Source organism: Xyrauchen texanus, chromosome 20, assembly GCF_025860055.1.
Source record: "Xyrauchen texanus isolate HMW12.3.18 chromosome 20, RBS_HiC_50CHRs, whole genome shotgun sequence".
Classification (NCBI taxonomy): domain Eukaryota; kingdom Metazoa; phylum Chordata; class Actinopteri; order Cypriniformes; family Catostomidae; genus Xyrauchen; species Xyrauchen texanus.
The window spans coordinates 1,241,239-1,256,238 of NC_068295.1; the positions used below are offsets into that span (position 1 = coordinate 1,241,239).

The following is a 15,000-nucleotide window of genomic DNA, read 5'->3' on the forward strand; positions in this document are numbered from 1 at the left end:
CAAGCGTTGTGTGCGAGAGAGCGCGTGTGTGTGGGAGTGTGCAAGCGTGTGAGCATGTGTGCGCGCAAGCGTGTGGTCAATGAACCAGTTATTTTTTGTAAATAATATTTTTGTCAGTTCGCAAACTTATGTGAGTGTTTGTGTGATCGATCTATTACTTTTGTGAACCAGTGTGTGTGTGTGTGTGTGTGTGTGTGTGTGTGTGTGTGTGTGTGTGTGGTGTGTGTGACACAATCAGTTTAATTCTCTCGAACATTGAGACCAGTCTGGACCTTTCCGTCTTGCTCTTCCTCTTCCTCTTCACTTACAAGGAACTCATCTGGAGGCCAGCGCAGCTCGCCGCTCTCCACCTCACCGTCTGTTGGTTCCACCACAATGGACGGCAGACGATCTTTCAATTTACAGCAGCAATCAAAGTCTGACGGGTCTGGAAAGATCTGCGAGAGGGAAAGTCAAATATATTCTATATGATCTGCTCGTTCATTTCTTCCTGTCATAGATATATAACACAATAGGTTTCTCACCATATGATATTTGCTAGATTATATAAAGATGTTCAAATACTTTCTCATATCTCACTTTAATGTTCAGTATTTAATGTTCAAATTTCATAGTTTTTTGGCCCTGGCACAAAACGACCAGCTGACATAATTTCACTGATCATAACAGCAGCACCTGGGAAAGTGTGAGCGAGCACTAGTCAGGTGACATCACTCGATCATTCTGATTGGATTATAAGAGCAGACTGATGCTATAAAAGGAGGGAAGAAGTGCTTCCAATCATTGTGTTCTTGTTAGCAATGGTTACCTCTAAAGAAAGACAAGCAGCCATCATCCCTTTGCATCAAAATGGCCTCACATGCAAGGAAATTGCTGCAAGGAATATTGCACCTGAAAGAACCAGATTACCGGATCATCAAGATCTTCAAGGAGAGAGGTTCAACTGCAGTGAAGAAGGCTTCAGGATGTCCCAGAGTGTCCAGCAGGTGCCAGGACCGTCTCCTCCTGAGGAGTCCGCTACAGGATCGTGTCACCACCAGTGCAGATCTCAAGGCACCAGGTTGGTGTGAGGGCATCTGCATGGACAGTGAGGCGCAGACTTTTGGGCAATGGCCTGGTGTCAAGAAGGGCAGAAGAGAAGCCACTTCTCTCCAAGAAAAACATCAAGGACTGACTGAAATTCTGCAGGAAGTACAAGGATTGGACAGCAGAAGACTGGTGCAAAGTTATTTACTCTGATGAAACCCCCTTCCGACTGTTTGGGACATCTGGAAACTCGATAATCCGGAGAAGGAATGGTGAACGCTACCATGAGTCCTGTGTCGTGCCAACAGTGAAGCATCCTGAGACCATCCATGTGTGGGGTTGCTCTTCATCACAGGGAGTGGGCTCGCTCACAATCCTGCACAAAATCACGGCCATGAATAAAGAATGGTATCAAAACTTCTCCCAACGATCCAGGAGCAATTTGGTGATGATCCGTGCATTTTCCAGCATGATGGAGCACCATGTCACAAGGCAAGAGTGATGATGAAGTGGCTCGGAGATCATTACATTGAAATTTTGGATCCGTGGCCAGACAACTCCCCTGATCTTAATCCCATAGAGAACCTGTGGTCAATCCTCAAAAGGTGAGTGGACAAGCAGAAGCCCACAAACTGTGATCGACTCCAAGCACTAATAAGGCAAGAATGGATCTCCATCAGTCAGGATTTGGCCCAGATGAGTCAAAACACTCTGTAAAGTCTTCTCCAGCACGTCCCAAAGACTTTCAATGGGGTTCAGGTCAGGACTCTGTGATGAAAATGATTCCTCATGCTCCCTGAACCACTCTCACAATTTGAACCCGATGAATCTTGGCATTGTCGTCCTGGAATATGCCCGTGCCATCAGGGAATAAAAAATCCATTGATGGGATAACCTGGTCATTCAGTACATTCAGGTAGTCAGCTGACTTAATTTTATTGCTGCATAATGTTGCGGAGACTAGACCTGACCGATTCGATCTGAAGCAACCCCAGATCATAACACTTGTACAGTGGGCACTATACATGACAGGTGGATCATGTGCGTCCCTTCTTACTCTGACATGTCCATCGCTTTGGAATAGTGTATGACCTTTTTCCATTTCTCCACAGTCCAATCTTTATGCTCACTAGCAAACTGAAGTCGTTTTTTACGACTTCAGTTATTTAATCAGTAACAAGTGGCTTTCCTGTGGCCAAACAGCTGTTTAGTTCCAATCCTGTAAGTTCACCCAGTCCGTTGCCTCTCTCCAGGTCACCTCCGAGTGCCGAGGGTCCCTGGGATCGTCCACACGGCTGCAAGGTGCGCGTTGCAGAGGCGACGCGGCTGACGGGGCGCCAAGCTGTCTTCAGGCCAGTCCCTTGTGCGAGGGAGGGCGGCCGCCATCATGGCTCTACTTACGACCTCAGATTAGATGAGACAACCCACTGAATTTAAGCATATTACTAAGCGGAGGAAAAGAAACTAACCAGGATTGTCTCAGTAGCGGAAATGTGCCGTACAGAAGACCGCAATCTCCCACCGCGGACCGGGGCCTAAGTCCTTTTGTTGGAGGCTTAGCCCAGGGAATGTGTGAGTCCGGTAAAGGCCCCTGTCCCGCCGGGGTACGGTCTTCTCGTACTCAGAGTCGGGTTGTTTGTGAATGCAGCCCAAAACGGGTAGTAAACTCCATCCAAGGCTAAATACCGGCACGAGACCGATAGTCAAGTACCATGAGGGAAATTTGAAAAAAACTCTGAAGAGCGTTCAAGAGGGCGTGGAACGGTTGAGAGGTAAACGGGAGGGTGCACCGTGTGGAAATGCTCTTACTTTCACTATTAATCACAGCCATGAGTTTTACATGTCGATATTAACATGTCGATGCGCTGGACAGTTCTTCTGAAACACAGTAACACCATTTAACATTCTCTCGTCTCAGTTTATCTTTCTTTCGACTCCAGGATGAGCAATATTTCCAAAAACACAGTGTGTCGAAAAGTTTCATTTCACCTAAATGTTGGATGAAGTATTGGTGTATTTTTAGCCCGCAATCTTTCAGTGACAAACAAGGCAAACAGAGAAACCAACAGCCCAAACTGGGCAACATGCCCAATGGAAAGAACATTAAATTGTGTGTGTGAAAGACAGAGAATGTTCTATAACAGGACTCCTCAATGACACTGATCCATGAGAACTGCAGACACACATCTAACCCTCTCTCTACATAAACAACATCAGAGCATGGGATAGATGCTTTCATACTAAACATAGTCTAATCAGTCTGCTCTTACTGCAGCCATTAAACTCTAATACAATAACATTAGAGGAACAAGAAGAACAAAAATACATAATATTTCGCAACTCCAGGTGTGCTAGTCAGCGTCAATACTCGCTGAGATAGCTAGACCCTCCCTAGCAACCGGGCCAATTTGGTTGCTAAGGAGACCTGACTGGAGTCACTCAGCATGCCCTGGAATCAAACTCGCTACTCACATCTCAGATGTAGATGCTCAATAGTTTCGGTTCACTTATAATATGCATTTAGAACGGCACCGGAGGAACATTTGACCAGAATGTGAATAAGAAGCGGATTATACGACTGTGAACTAGCCCCCAAACTGACACATACAGGACGTCCTGGACACTTCAGAATGTCAAAATAAAAGCATGAGGGGTTAAAAATTGCACGATTAATTATATTACTGTTGTATTTAATTTTTTTTTTAAATAAATAAAAAAATGATATATATAGATATATATTATTATTGTCATCATTAGTATTTGTTTACAATTTATAACAATATTTAAGTTAAATGGGTTCCAAAAACTAACGGTGTGAATGAAAAGTGAGCTAATATCTAAAATAAAAGAAAGAAAAATGTAAAATAAAACACTAGTTTCTTTGAAGACTGGAATTCCTGTTAATGTTGCTGCTACATTATCCAGTATTCTAGTTAATAATAAAGTGTTTCTTAATAAGCGATACATTTATATTGAAATAATGTGTCGTTATTGGTTTGTTTCTTTATATATTAAAGAGCACTCTAAAAAGTAAGAGCACTCTACTTAAAGAGTTAGTTCCACACAATAATGTAAAGATATTCTAAACTGATTATGCCAAAAAAAACAACACCGGTATCGGATCGAGATTGGTATCGGCCGATACTGAGATTTCCGATATCAGAATCGGACCGGAAGAGAAAAAGTGGTATTGGTGCATCCCTACTTTAAATGTTGTTTTTCATTCAGTATCAATTTGAAAAACTATCGGCCAATTAATCGGTTATCGGCATGTCTTCCCAACTTTGTTATCGGTATCGGCAAAATCCTATATCGGTCGACCTCTGTTATAGAACATATGTGGTTATTCCTTTAATGACTCCAGTGAAACGTGCAACATGAAAGACAATTTCTGCCATCTAATGGCGAAAAGGCGTAATTTGCAGAAATGGTTAATGAATCAAAATCCCCACCTCTAACAGTTGATAGATGAGGATTATGCATTACCTGGAATGTGAGACGGTCTTTGCTGGGACTCCGCCTCATGTCATCCATCGGTGCGGCGCTGATCATCACTTCAGTCATCTCACGACACACTACGAACACGGTTCTGTACGGGACGCACAAGACAAGGGGCAAAGGTCAATGCAGCGGACAGAACAAGCCTCAGTTCGAGGGTCAATTATACAAATGATGATCATGTTTCTGAAGTGAATGCAAAACACCTCCAGATGTTTTAGCAGGGTTAAACTTGTCATGTGACCTCAGTTCATACGTCTTTAAATTCACCAGTGACCAATTATACAAGAGTCACAGAGACCATCGCTCAGGGGCCGGGGCCAGGAGTTGGCCAGGCAGGGGTGGCACAGAAATGTTCGGACTGTTTGGGGGGGACGGTTTGGGGTGTGGTTGTATTTTAAAGTTTGTACACAGATGATTTCACCTCTAAAGAACTAAATTGTGCCCAAAAATGACCAATAAAAATGACTAAACCAGCCAATGGGGTGGCCAGGCTTTGGTCCATGGATGGCCCCTAGCTCTGCCATTGTCATCAGGTATGAGTGTGTGTGTGAGTGTGTGTGTGAGTGTGTGTGTGAGTGTGTGTGTGAGTGTGTGTGTGAGTGTGTGTGTGAGTGTGTGTGTGTGTGTGTGTGAGTGAGTGAGTGAGTGAGTGTGTTTGAGTCATACTGAAAGTGAATAGTGGGTGTGCATGTAGCATGTACATCGCATCTACACCAGCAATGAATTTTCCACTGGCTCCAGTTTCAAAACTGCTTTAGATGTTAAAGGGGTGAATTTAGGGTGTGCGTTTGTACCTTGAGTCTTTCTGCACACTTATGTATATAATAGGCCAGGCATATATTTGATAATTTTTGATATTGGCAATATAACTGAAGACTACACACCTCTCACCCTAAACATACACCCACAAGTACAGAAGTTCTCCAGCACATTTATCTAGTTTACACCTCAACAGCAAACACTATAAAGACCTCCATCAGAAACAGAAACGAGCTGTAAGTCAGTTCCGATCAGTACTGGGGCTTTTTCCCCTCACACAGATTATTTAAAGCCCTCAGTAGAGGAACCACACAAACACCAGAGACTTTGATCGTGAGACCAAGGTCAGGAAAACAAACCGAAAACCTTGAAACCAAAAAAAGCAGCAAATAACCTCAGAAGAACTTTTAGACTCATGTAGAAACTTTCCCAAATAACAAGAGTAAGGATGAAATACAATGATCCTAGAAAATACGATAAAGGCCGGATGAGAATGCAACAACAAAAGAAACCCAACAAAACCAATGGTAAATGGTCTTCACTTATATAGCACCTTTTTAACCTAAGCGGTATTCAAAGCGCTTTACACTATGACTCATTCACCCATTCATACAACAATGGCGGCATACATGCATGTAAGGTGCTAGCCTGCCATTGGGAGCAACTTGGGGTTCAAGGACGAGTCATGGAGTCATGAGGGCCGGGAATCGAACCGCCAACCCTGCGATTAGCAGCTGACCCGCTCTACCACCTGAGCCACAGCCGCCCCAAAATTGGATGGTAGAACAGGTGCTCATTGGATTTTCGACATTGTGTCCAAAGCAGTGAACATTGATTTTTCCTCCTGAGGCTCTCTGTCATCTATTGCAATCTATGTCATCAGTTGATGCAACAATAAAAATGACAATTTCAAGAGAGATTTAAGAGTCATCATAGAGAGATCAAGGTTTTACAAAATATCAACCAGGACCCGTCCAATCCACTGTACAACACAGTCTTAAAAACCCAGAGAGCTGCCCAGTGCCCACACAGGGATCATTGGCATGCTCCAAATATGAAGGATGTTCCAAAATTATGCGGTCTCACTTTTTAAGATACCTCGTTTTGCCCTAATTCTAAGCTAGCATTGCATGTATCCTTCACGGGTAAGGGTTAGGAATAGGACTGGGATAAACGATTATTTTTTAAACGATTAATCTAGCGATTATTTTTCCGATGCATCGATTAATCTACCGATTCATTATTTTCAGTCCAATTCGATTTCGATACAATTATTGATTATCTCCCCATTAATTGACTAATAGCAATTTATACATGTTGATTTACATATCCCACCGGTTAATCGACGTGGGGGGTTGGGGTGTATAAAATGTAAAACAAAATTGCCGTGAGTTTGTTTGACAGGTGATCTGATCAATCAATCATAATACGCCATTTTTGTCCGACAAAGTAGTCAGGAGAGAGAAGATTAACGTCGGTGGATTTGAATTTGAATAATGGATTGTAGGCTACTGTACTGACATCTTTCCGCGGTTAAAACAACAGTCCTTCTGATGTAGGCTACATTCATGTTTAGCCTATTTGATGCTATAAATTAACCAAGGAAAAGATGATCGGTTCATGAGCAGCTTTAACTGAGGCAATCTACTCCAACATCGAGTGCAAAGTAGGGAGTTGAAAAAAAAAACGTACGGTGCTCTGTCATCTCTTCAGATGCTGGTGCATTGCCGTGGTGCTAGAACGGAAAGCCATCTCCATTTTGCAAAGACGACATATCACGGAATTGTTTCCTTTTAAATTAAAGAATTCCCAAACTTTAGAAGAACGAGTGCGTGACGCCTTGCACTTCTGATAGTCTGAGGAGCCGCTCGTGTTGCTACTACTCTCCGGCGCCGCCATCTCTGTTTTGGGTCTGACGAATCGACGCACGTATTTTTTTCCCAGCCCTAGTTAGGAATCCCAGAATGCATTATGAAAATGTTCCTCTCCAAGAAAACTACATTTTCTTCACCACTAAAAAAATATGAACTGACAATGCTATAGTTCAGTCTAATTAAAATTAATTATTTCACGCTCTATTTCAGTGTTTTGTCTATTCTGTGCTCGTTAGAATGTCGAGTCGCTAGCTTAGCAACATGTTAGCATCAGACTCTATTAGCATCAACGTCGCCAGTTTCACATTGCATTTTCACAAGCTACATCGTAACTACAGCTGTTGGCCTTGCCCACACTAAAACGCATCTTTTCCTCTCCGATTTGTCCTTCCGTCCACAACGAGACGCCGTTTTGCTCCTAGAAAATGGAGCTTTTTGAAAACGCACTCCAAAAGTGGATAAAATTGAAAACGGCGGTTTAGCGTTGTAATGTGGACTGTGAAAACCAATATATCTGAAAATGATGATGTATTCGTCGTCATGTGACGCAGTCATGTGATCTATCCAACCAAAACATCCAAGATGGCGGCCCGTGTTATAGCGGCGCTGTTGTACTTTCTCACTTTGATAGCGTTGCTTGGAAAACGCTAGAAAACACTAATGTTCTCGTACTTTATGACTTCCTCTAGTGTCATCTGTGGGCTGATCTCAACAATAAATGGAAATCCAAAAATAACAAGGTCAAGTGAACGTGTGCAGCACATGAGTTATATAGAGAGTGCCTATGTCAAACACAAAGAGAGAGATTATGTTGAGATTTAGAATAGAAACCAGAGGTAGCTATACAGGCGAGCAAAGTGTGTATGATACAGAAGACAGATGAAGTGTCTCTCTCACACAGACAGACAGACAGACAGACAGACAGACAGACAGACAGACAGATGCGTCGATAGTCCAGACCTGTGTAAGGATAAACACTGAAGTGTTGCCAGTAATAGTTTAGCTTGGAGAACAAGTAAACATCCTGCAGGAAAGAATACCACGACATCATCCCAATAAAACACACAAGCCTGTTACAACTCAACCTCCCCTTCATCCATCGCGGCTCAAATAATCCAGGCCAAAGTTACACAATACATGGCTTCATCTTTTTCCACAGAAACGGAGACGCCTGCAGAGCAACAGAACACTGTGAAGTTCTTTCAAAGAAAAACAGGCACAAACTGCCAAATTTAAACTCATGCGTTGACATGTCTTTTAAGAAATACAAGTTTATGCAGAGCTTCGAGTTTAAATATCAATCGATTTAAAAGGGCGTCTTCACAGGAGTGCATTAATTCATGTTTTAGGTAGGAAGTAGGGCAGCTGTGGCTCAGGTGGTAGAACGGGTCGGCTGCTAATCGCAGGGTTGGTGGTTTGATTCCCGGCCCACATGACTCCACATGCCGAAGTGTCCTTGGGCAAGACACTGAACCCCAAGTTGCTCCCAATGGCAGGCTAGCACCTTACATGCAGCTCTGTCGCCACTGGTGTGTGTGTGTGTGTGTGTGTGTGTGTGTGTGAATGGATGAATGAGTCACAGTGTAAAGCGATTTGAATACCGCTAAGGTTAAAAAGGCGCTATATAAGTGCAGAACATTTACCATTTACAATCAGATCATCATCATCATCATCATCATTAAACTGGAAATATGAACATGCTGCAATATGTTTTCCACAAACTCTGGCCAAAACGCCTGATGCCAAACAAATCTTTTCCACTGCACGGTTCAACTAGAGTCGCTTTTTGGGGGTTTTCCACTGTGGATGGTACCTGGTACCTGATACCTTTAGTACTACCTCGGTCGAGGTTCCAAGCGAGCCGAGCCGTTACTAAATGTGACGTCAAAACCCTGCGGATCACTGATTGGTCGGGGAGAATCGTCACTACCGGCGTCACTGGACATCAACCCGCTAGCTTTAAAGTTAACAACAGCGATATCAGTATCATTTGTTCACGCAACTTTCGAATTGTGAAAAAGAAATGTCTGTGCGCAAAACCACACCGTGGTCAATAAACGAGGTGCAGACGGTCCACTCGTTAGCGATTAGCAAAACGAAAAAGTCTCACAGGAAGTGTCTCAGCTGTTAGCCGCACACGGCTAACACCGGACCAACCAACAGTGTAGGGAAAAGTTAAATAAACTCAAGTGACGACAGAACCATCAAGGCAAAGTGGAAGTGTTTTGACCAAATGGACGCTAAACCGGCAAGCAATGGGAGGGAGAGCGCGCTGGACTGGCGTTGTTGGACTCCATGATGGAGGATGGTACGTTTTGTTATGTTAATTCTAAACTCTGCTTGAAAGCTTCACTTTATTTAGTTGAGCAGCTACTGGAGCTAAAGCTAAAGCTTCTAAAACAATCAGACCGACTGAACTGTTACACATGTGTAAAATCAGCATGCAACACCTGCTTTATGCAACACAATGAGCTAGCAGCTAACAGCTAGCGGTCATGTTATTGTTTATTATTTTGTGTCGCGTTTAAGATGATGTCACGGCAGTAGAGGCGGCACAACTCGGTTCAAGCGTGTTTGTGCCTTAATTACCATCTCATCGAAACACAATGAGACGATGTCACAGAACATACAGTCAGTGCATTTACACGCTCGGTTATAATAAAGCTACAGTGGGTTTTACTGTAGTGGAGCAAATATACATGGCACAATGTGTAATGGTGGTGTTAAATACATGTGTGGTGGATTCAGCTGGCCAGAAATATTCAGGTACAACAATACAGTTTACAAACTTCACTTCTTCTCTCCCATTCAACAGTTTTTGTGCAATAGAGACTGAAGGGGACATGTCGTATTTCTGTGTATTTAGAGGTATAATGAGATGGACACACAAGGCAGTTGGAATGTAAAAAAGGAATTGGCTTGTGGAGAGCTCTGAGGAACAGGTCATCTCGTTTTATAGATGGAAATTTGTGTTGGTTGCCATGACTGAAGGCTGATGATCAGTGACAACACACATGGGAATTTGAGTTTGCTCAAAGTGTTGATTTTCTCCTAATGGAACGTAATCTTGGATGTGGCAAATCATGTGACTCATGTAGTGATCATATAGTGATGAACACGTGTAAACAACCACTTGAACCTAAACACTGCTGGGTACTCGATAGACAGACAGACAGAGGCAGAGAGAGAGACAGACAGAGAGAGAGAGACACACACACACACAGACAGGTCAAGAGACAGACAAACAGGCAGAGAGAGAGAGACAGAGATACACAGACAGGCAGAGAGAGAGAGACAGACAGACAGAGAGACAGACAGACAGGCAGAAAGACAGACAGACAGAGAGAGAGACACACACACAGACAGGCAGAGACAGACAGGCAGAGAGAGAGACACACACACAGACAGGCAGAGACAGACAGGCAGAGAGAGAGAGAGACACACACACACAGACAGGCAGAGAGAGAGAGAGAAACACACACAGACAGGCAGAGACAGACAGGCAGAGAGAGAGAGACACACACACACACAGACAGGCAGAGAGAGAGACACACACACAGACAGGCAGAGACACAGACAGGCAGAGAGAGAGCACACACACACACACAGATAGGCAGAGAGAGACACACACACAGACAGGCAGAGAGACAGACAGACAGGCAGACAGACAGAGAGAGAGACACACACACACACAGACAGGCAGAGAGACAGACAGGCAGAGAGACAGACAGACACACACACACACACACAGACAGGCAGAGAGAGAGAGAGAGAGAGAGAGAGAGAGAGACACACGCACAGAGACAGGTAGAGAGACAGTGAGAGAGAGACACAGACAGGCCAACAGACAGACAGAGAGAGAGAGAGAGACAGACAGACAGACAGACAGACAGACAGACAGACAGTGATTGAAAACTAATTTTGGGATTTATGGAAGAATTTAGGTAAATAAAAAAAAGAAACCTGTATCCCATCTGTAACCCAAAACTCTGGACAGAACATTTCGGAAACCTCCATTCACAAAATGAACCAAACCCCAGCCAAAAACACCCGACCTCTCAACTAAACAATCTGGAACACACAATAAAAGATCCATTAAACCCCCATATCTTTAAATGAACTGACTGAAAGGATGAAATCCCTAAAAATAACAAATCTTGTGGCTTGGCTGGAATATATAATGAGATGCTGAAACACAGCAGCCCCAAACTCAAAGATGCCTAAACAGAGAACAACTCATCCCATCTACACACTTCACTCACTTTTGATTCTGTTTGGCATGACAGACTCTTCCTGAAACTCATCCAGAGTGGACCAGGAGGAAAGACGTATGATGTCATAAAAGACACGACACAAGCCACAACCCTTCAAAAGACCCAGAGAGGACAGACCGTGTTCACACTGCACTGAAGGAGTCTGTAGAGACGGGTCGACACAGACAGAACCGGAGACCCAGAGAGGACAGACTGTGTTCACACTGCACTGAAGGAGTCTGTAGAGACGGGTCGACACAGACAGAACCGGAGACCCAGAGAGGACAGACTGTGTTCACACTGCACTGAAGGAGCTCTGTAGAGGCAGGTCGACACAGGCAGAACCGGAGACCCAGAGAGGACAGACCATGTTCACACTGCACTGAAGGAGTCTGTAGAGGCGGGTCGACACAGGCAGAACCGGAGACCCAGAGAGGACAGACCGTGTTCACACTGCACTGAAGGAGTCTGTAGAGACGGGTCGACACAGACAGAACCGGAGACCCAGAGAGGACAGACCGTGTTCACACTGCACTGAAGGACTCTGTAGAGACGGGTCGACACAGGCAGAACCGGAGACCCAGAGAGGACAGACCGTGTTCACACTGCACTGAAGGAGTCTGTAGAGACGGGTCGACACAGGCAGAACCGGAGACCCAGAGAGGACAGACCGTGTTCACGCTGCACTGAAGGAGTCTGTAGAGACGGGTCGACACAGACGGAACCGGAGACCCAGAGAGGACAGACCGTGTTCACGCTGCACTGAAGGAGCCTGTAGAGACGGGTCGACACGGACAGAACCGGAGACCCAGAGAGGACAGACCATGTTCACGCTGCACTGAAGGAGTCTGTAGAGACGGGTCGACAGATGGAACCGGAGACCCAGAGAGGACAGACTGTGTTCACACTGCACTGAAGGAGTCTGTAGAGATGGGTCGACACAGACAGAACCGGAGACCCAGAGAGGACAGACTGTGTTCACACTGCACTGAAGGAGTCTGTAGAGACGGGTCGACATGGACAGAACCGGAGACCCAGAAAGGACAGACCATGTTCACGCTGCACTGAAGGAGTCTGTAGAGACGGGTCGACAGACGGAACCGGAGACCCAGAGAGGACAGACCGTGTTCACGCTGCACTGAAGGAGTCTGTAGAGACGGGTCGACAGACGGAACCGGAGACCCAGAGAGGACAGACTGTGTTCACGCTGCACTGAAGGAGTCTGTAGAGACGGGTCGACACGGACAGAACCGGAGACCCAGTGAGGACAGACTGTGTTCACGCTGCACTGAAGGAGTCTGTAGAGACGGGTCGACACGGACAGAACCGGAGACCCAGTGAGGACAGACCGTGTTCACGCTGCACTGAAGGAGTCTGTAGAGACGGGTCGACACGGACAGAAAAATCACAAGCAAAAACAAACGAAGGAAAAATGGTTTGATCCGGATTGTAAAAGAATAAAAAAAAATTTAAGACGGCTTGCAAATCAAAAACACAGACAACCAGACGATTCAGATTTACGTCTTCATTATTGTGAGGAGCTTAAAAAATATAAAAATTCACTCAGAAAGAAGAAAGAACTGTACATCCAAAATCAGCTCCAAACTATTGAAGAATCGGTCCATTCAAACAGTTTCTGGGACAACTGGAACCTCCGGAATAAAACGAAACATGAACAAATTAATATACAAGATGGAGACACCTGGAAAAATCACTTTGAACAACTTTATAGCAAATTAGACATGAATATAAAACAAACACAAATATATGAAAAATTAAACCATATAGAAAACATAATTGGCAAACACCAAAATCTGCTAGATTACCCAATCACAGAAAAAGAGCTGATGGATAAAATACAGGCTCTGCCAACAAAAAAGGCGAGAGGACCAGACGGCATCCTTGACGAAATGATTAAAAATATAAACCCCAAATTCAAATCGGCCATAATGAAACTGTTCAACTTGGTTCTGAGTGTTGGTCATTTGGAATAGAGGACTCATAACGCCCATATTCAAGAGTGGAGACAAATAAGCCCTGAACAATTACAGAGCCATCTGTGTGAGCAGTAATCTGGGGAAGATCATCAACACAAGACTCGTTCACTTCCTCACAGAGCACAATGTCCTGAGCAAAAGTCAGATTGGATTCTTACCAAATTTTAGAACATCAGACCATATCTTCACCCTACATACCCTGATTGACAAATACATCAACCAAAACAAAACCAAAATATTCGCTTGCTTCGTAGATTTCCAGAAGGCCTTTGATTCGATTTGGCATGAAGGTCTTCAGTCTAAACTTCTAGAATCGGGTATCGGGGGCAAAACATACAACATCATAAAAACAATGTACTCAAACAATCAATGTGCAATTAAAATTGGCAATAAACAAACGGAGTTCTTCACTCAAGGGCGGGGTGTGAGACAGGGCTGCCCACTATCACCGACCCTCTTCAATATTTACATTCATGAATTGGCGAAACTCCTAGAACAATCCGCAGCTCCTGGCCTCACACTACATGACTCCAGTATAAAGTTCCTGCTGTATGCAGATGATCTGGTCCTGCTGTCTCCAACAGAAGAGGGTCTACAGCAGAACCTGGACATCCTGCATCAGTTCTGTCAGACCTGACCATTAACCCAACTAAAACAAAAGTACTAACATTCCAGAAAAGACCCAGATGTCAGGGAAAGAGACACAATTTCACCCTTGGTACGACCAAAATTGATCATACTACAAACTACACATACCTCGGGCTGAACGTCAGTGCAAACGGAAACCTCACCTTGGCCATGAATGAACTGAAAGCGAAAGCAAGAAGGTTCTTCTATGCCATTAAAACATCTATCCAATCTGAAATACCAATCAGAATCTGTCTCTGAATATTCCAGTCAGTCATTGAACCTGTTGCACTATATGGCAGTGAAGTTTGGGGTCCTCTCCTAAATCACCAATTTCACAAATGGGACAAAAATCGGATTGAAGCCCTCATACAGAGTTCTGTAAGAGTGTCCTGAGAGTACAGAGGAACACACCGAACAATGCATGCAGGGCAGAATTAGGCCAATACCCTCAATATTAATCCACATTGAGAAACGAGCCATCAAATTTTGGAAACATCTAAAACTGAGTGACCCCAACTCTTATCATTTTAAAGCCCTTAAAAACCATGAAGTGAACGCTGAGAAGAGTCCCATCATCCAGCTGGTCCTGAGGCTCCACACACAGACTAACAATAATCAGCCTCAGGACACGGACACCCTCATCCACACAATCCGGCCCAAACACATGATCAACACACAACAAGAGAATTACCTGACCTATTGGACTGAATCAACACAAAAACAAAGTAAACTGGAATGTTATTTGGCCCTAATAGAGACTACACAAGCACAGAATACCTGAGTACAGTGAAAGACTGTAAATTAAGAAGAAGGATGACGAGGTACAGACTGAGCAATCACACTCTGACTGTAGAGACAGACAGACAGACAGACAGACAGACAGATCACACTCTGACTGTAGAGACGGGCAGATACAGACAGACAGACAGACAGATCACACTCTGACTGTAGAGACGGGCA

General features: G+C 44.2%; 1 protein-coding gene across 1 annotated transcript in view; it reads right to left on the minus strand.

Annotated features, from left to right (window-relative positions):
• The window catches only part of LOC127660821 (protein LBH-like), a 22,426-nt gene that overhangs the window by 1,187 nt on the left and 6,239 nt on the right, over positions 1–15,000 (minus strand). The window contains exons 2-3 of the mRNA XM_052151255.1: positions 4,513–4,615; positions 1–437 (exon numbers count right to left, since the gene is read on the minus strand). The exon at positions 1–437 is cut by the window's left edge and continues 1,187 nt beyond it. Of these exons, the coding sequence (XP_052007215.1) occupies positions 240–437; positions 4,513–4,590 (276 nt within the window). The 5' untranslated portion in view covers positions 4,591–4,615 and the 3' untranslated portion in view covers positions 1–239. The remainder of the gene's footprint in view (positions 438–4,512; positions 4,616–15,000) is intronic.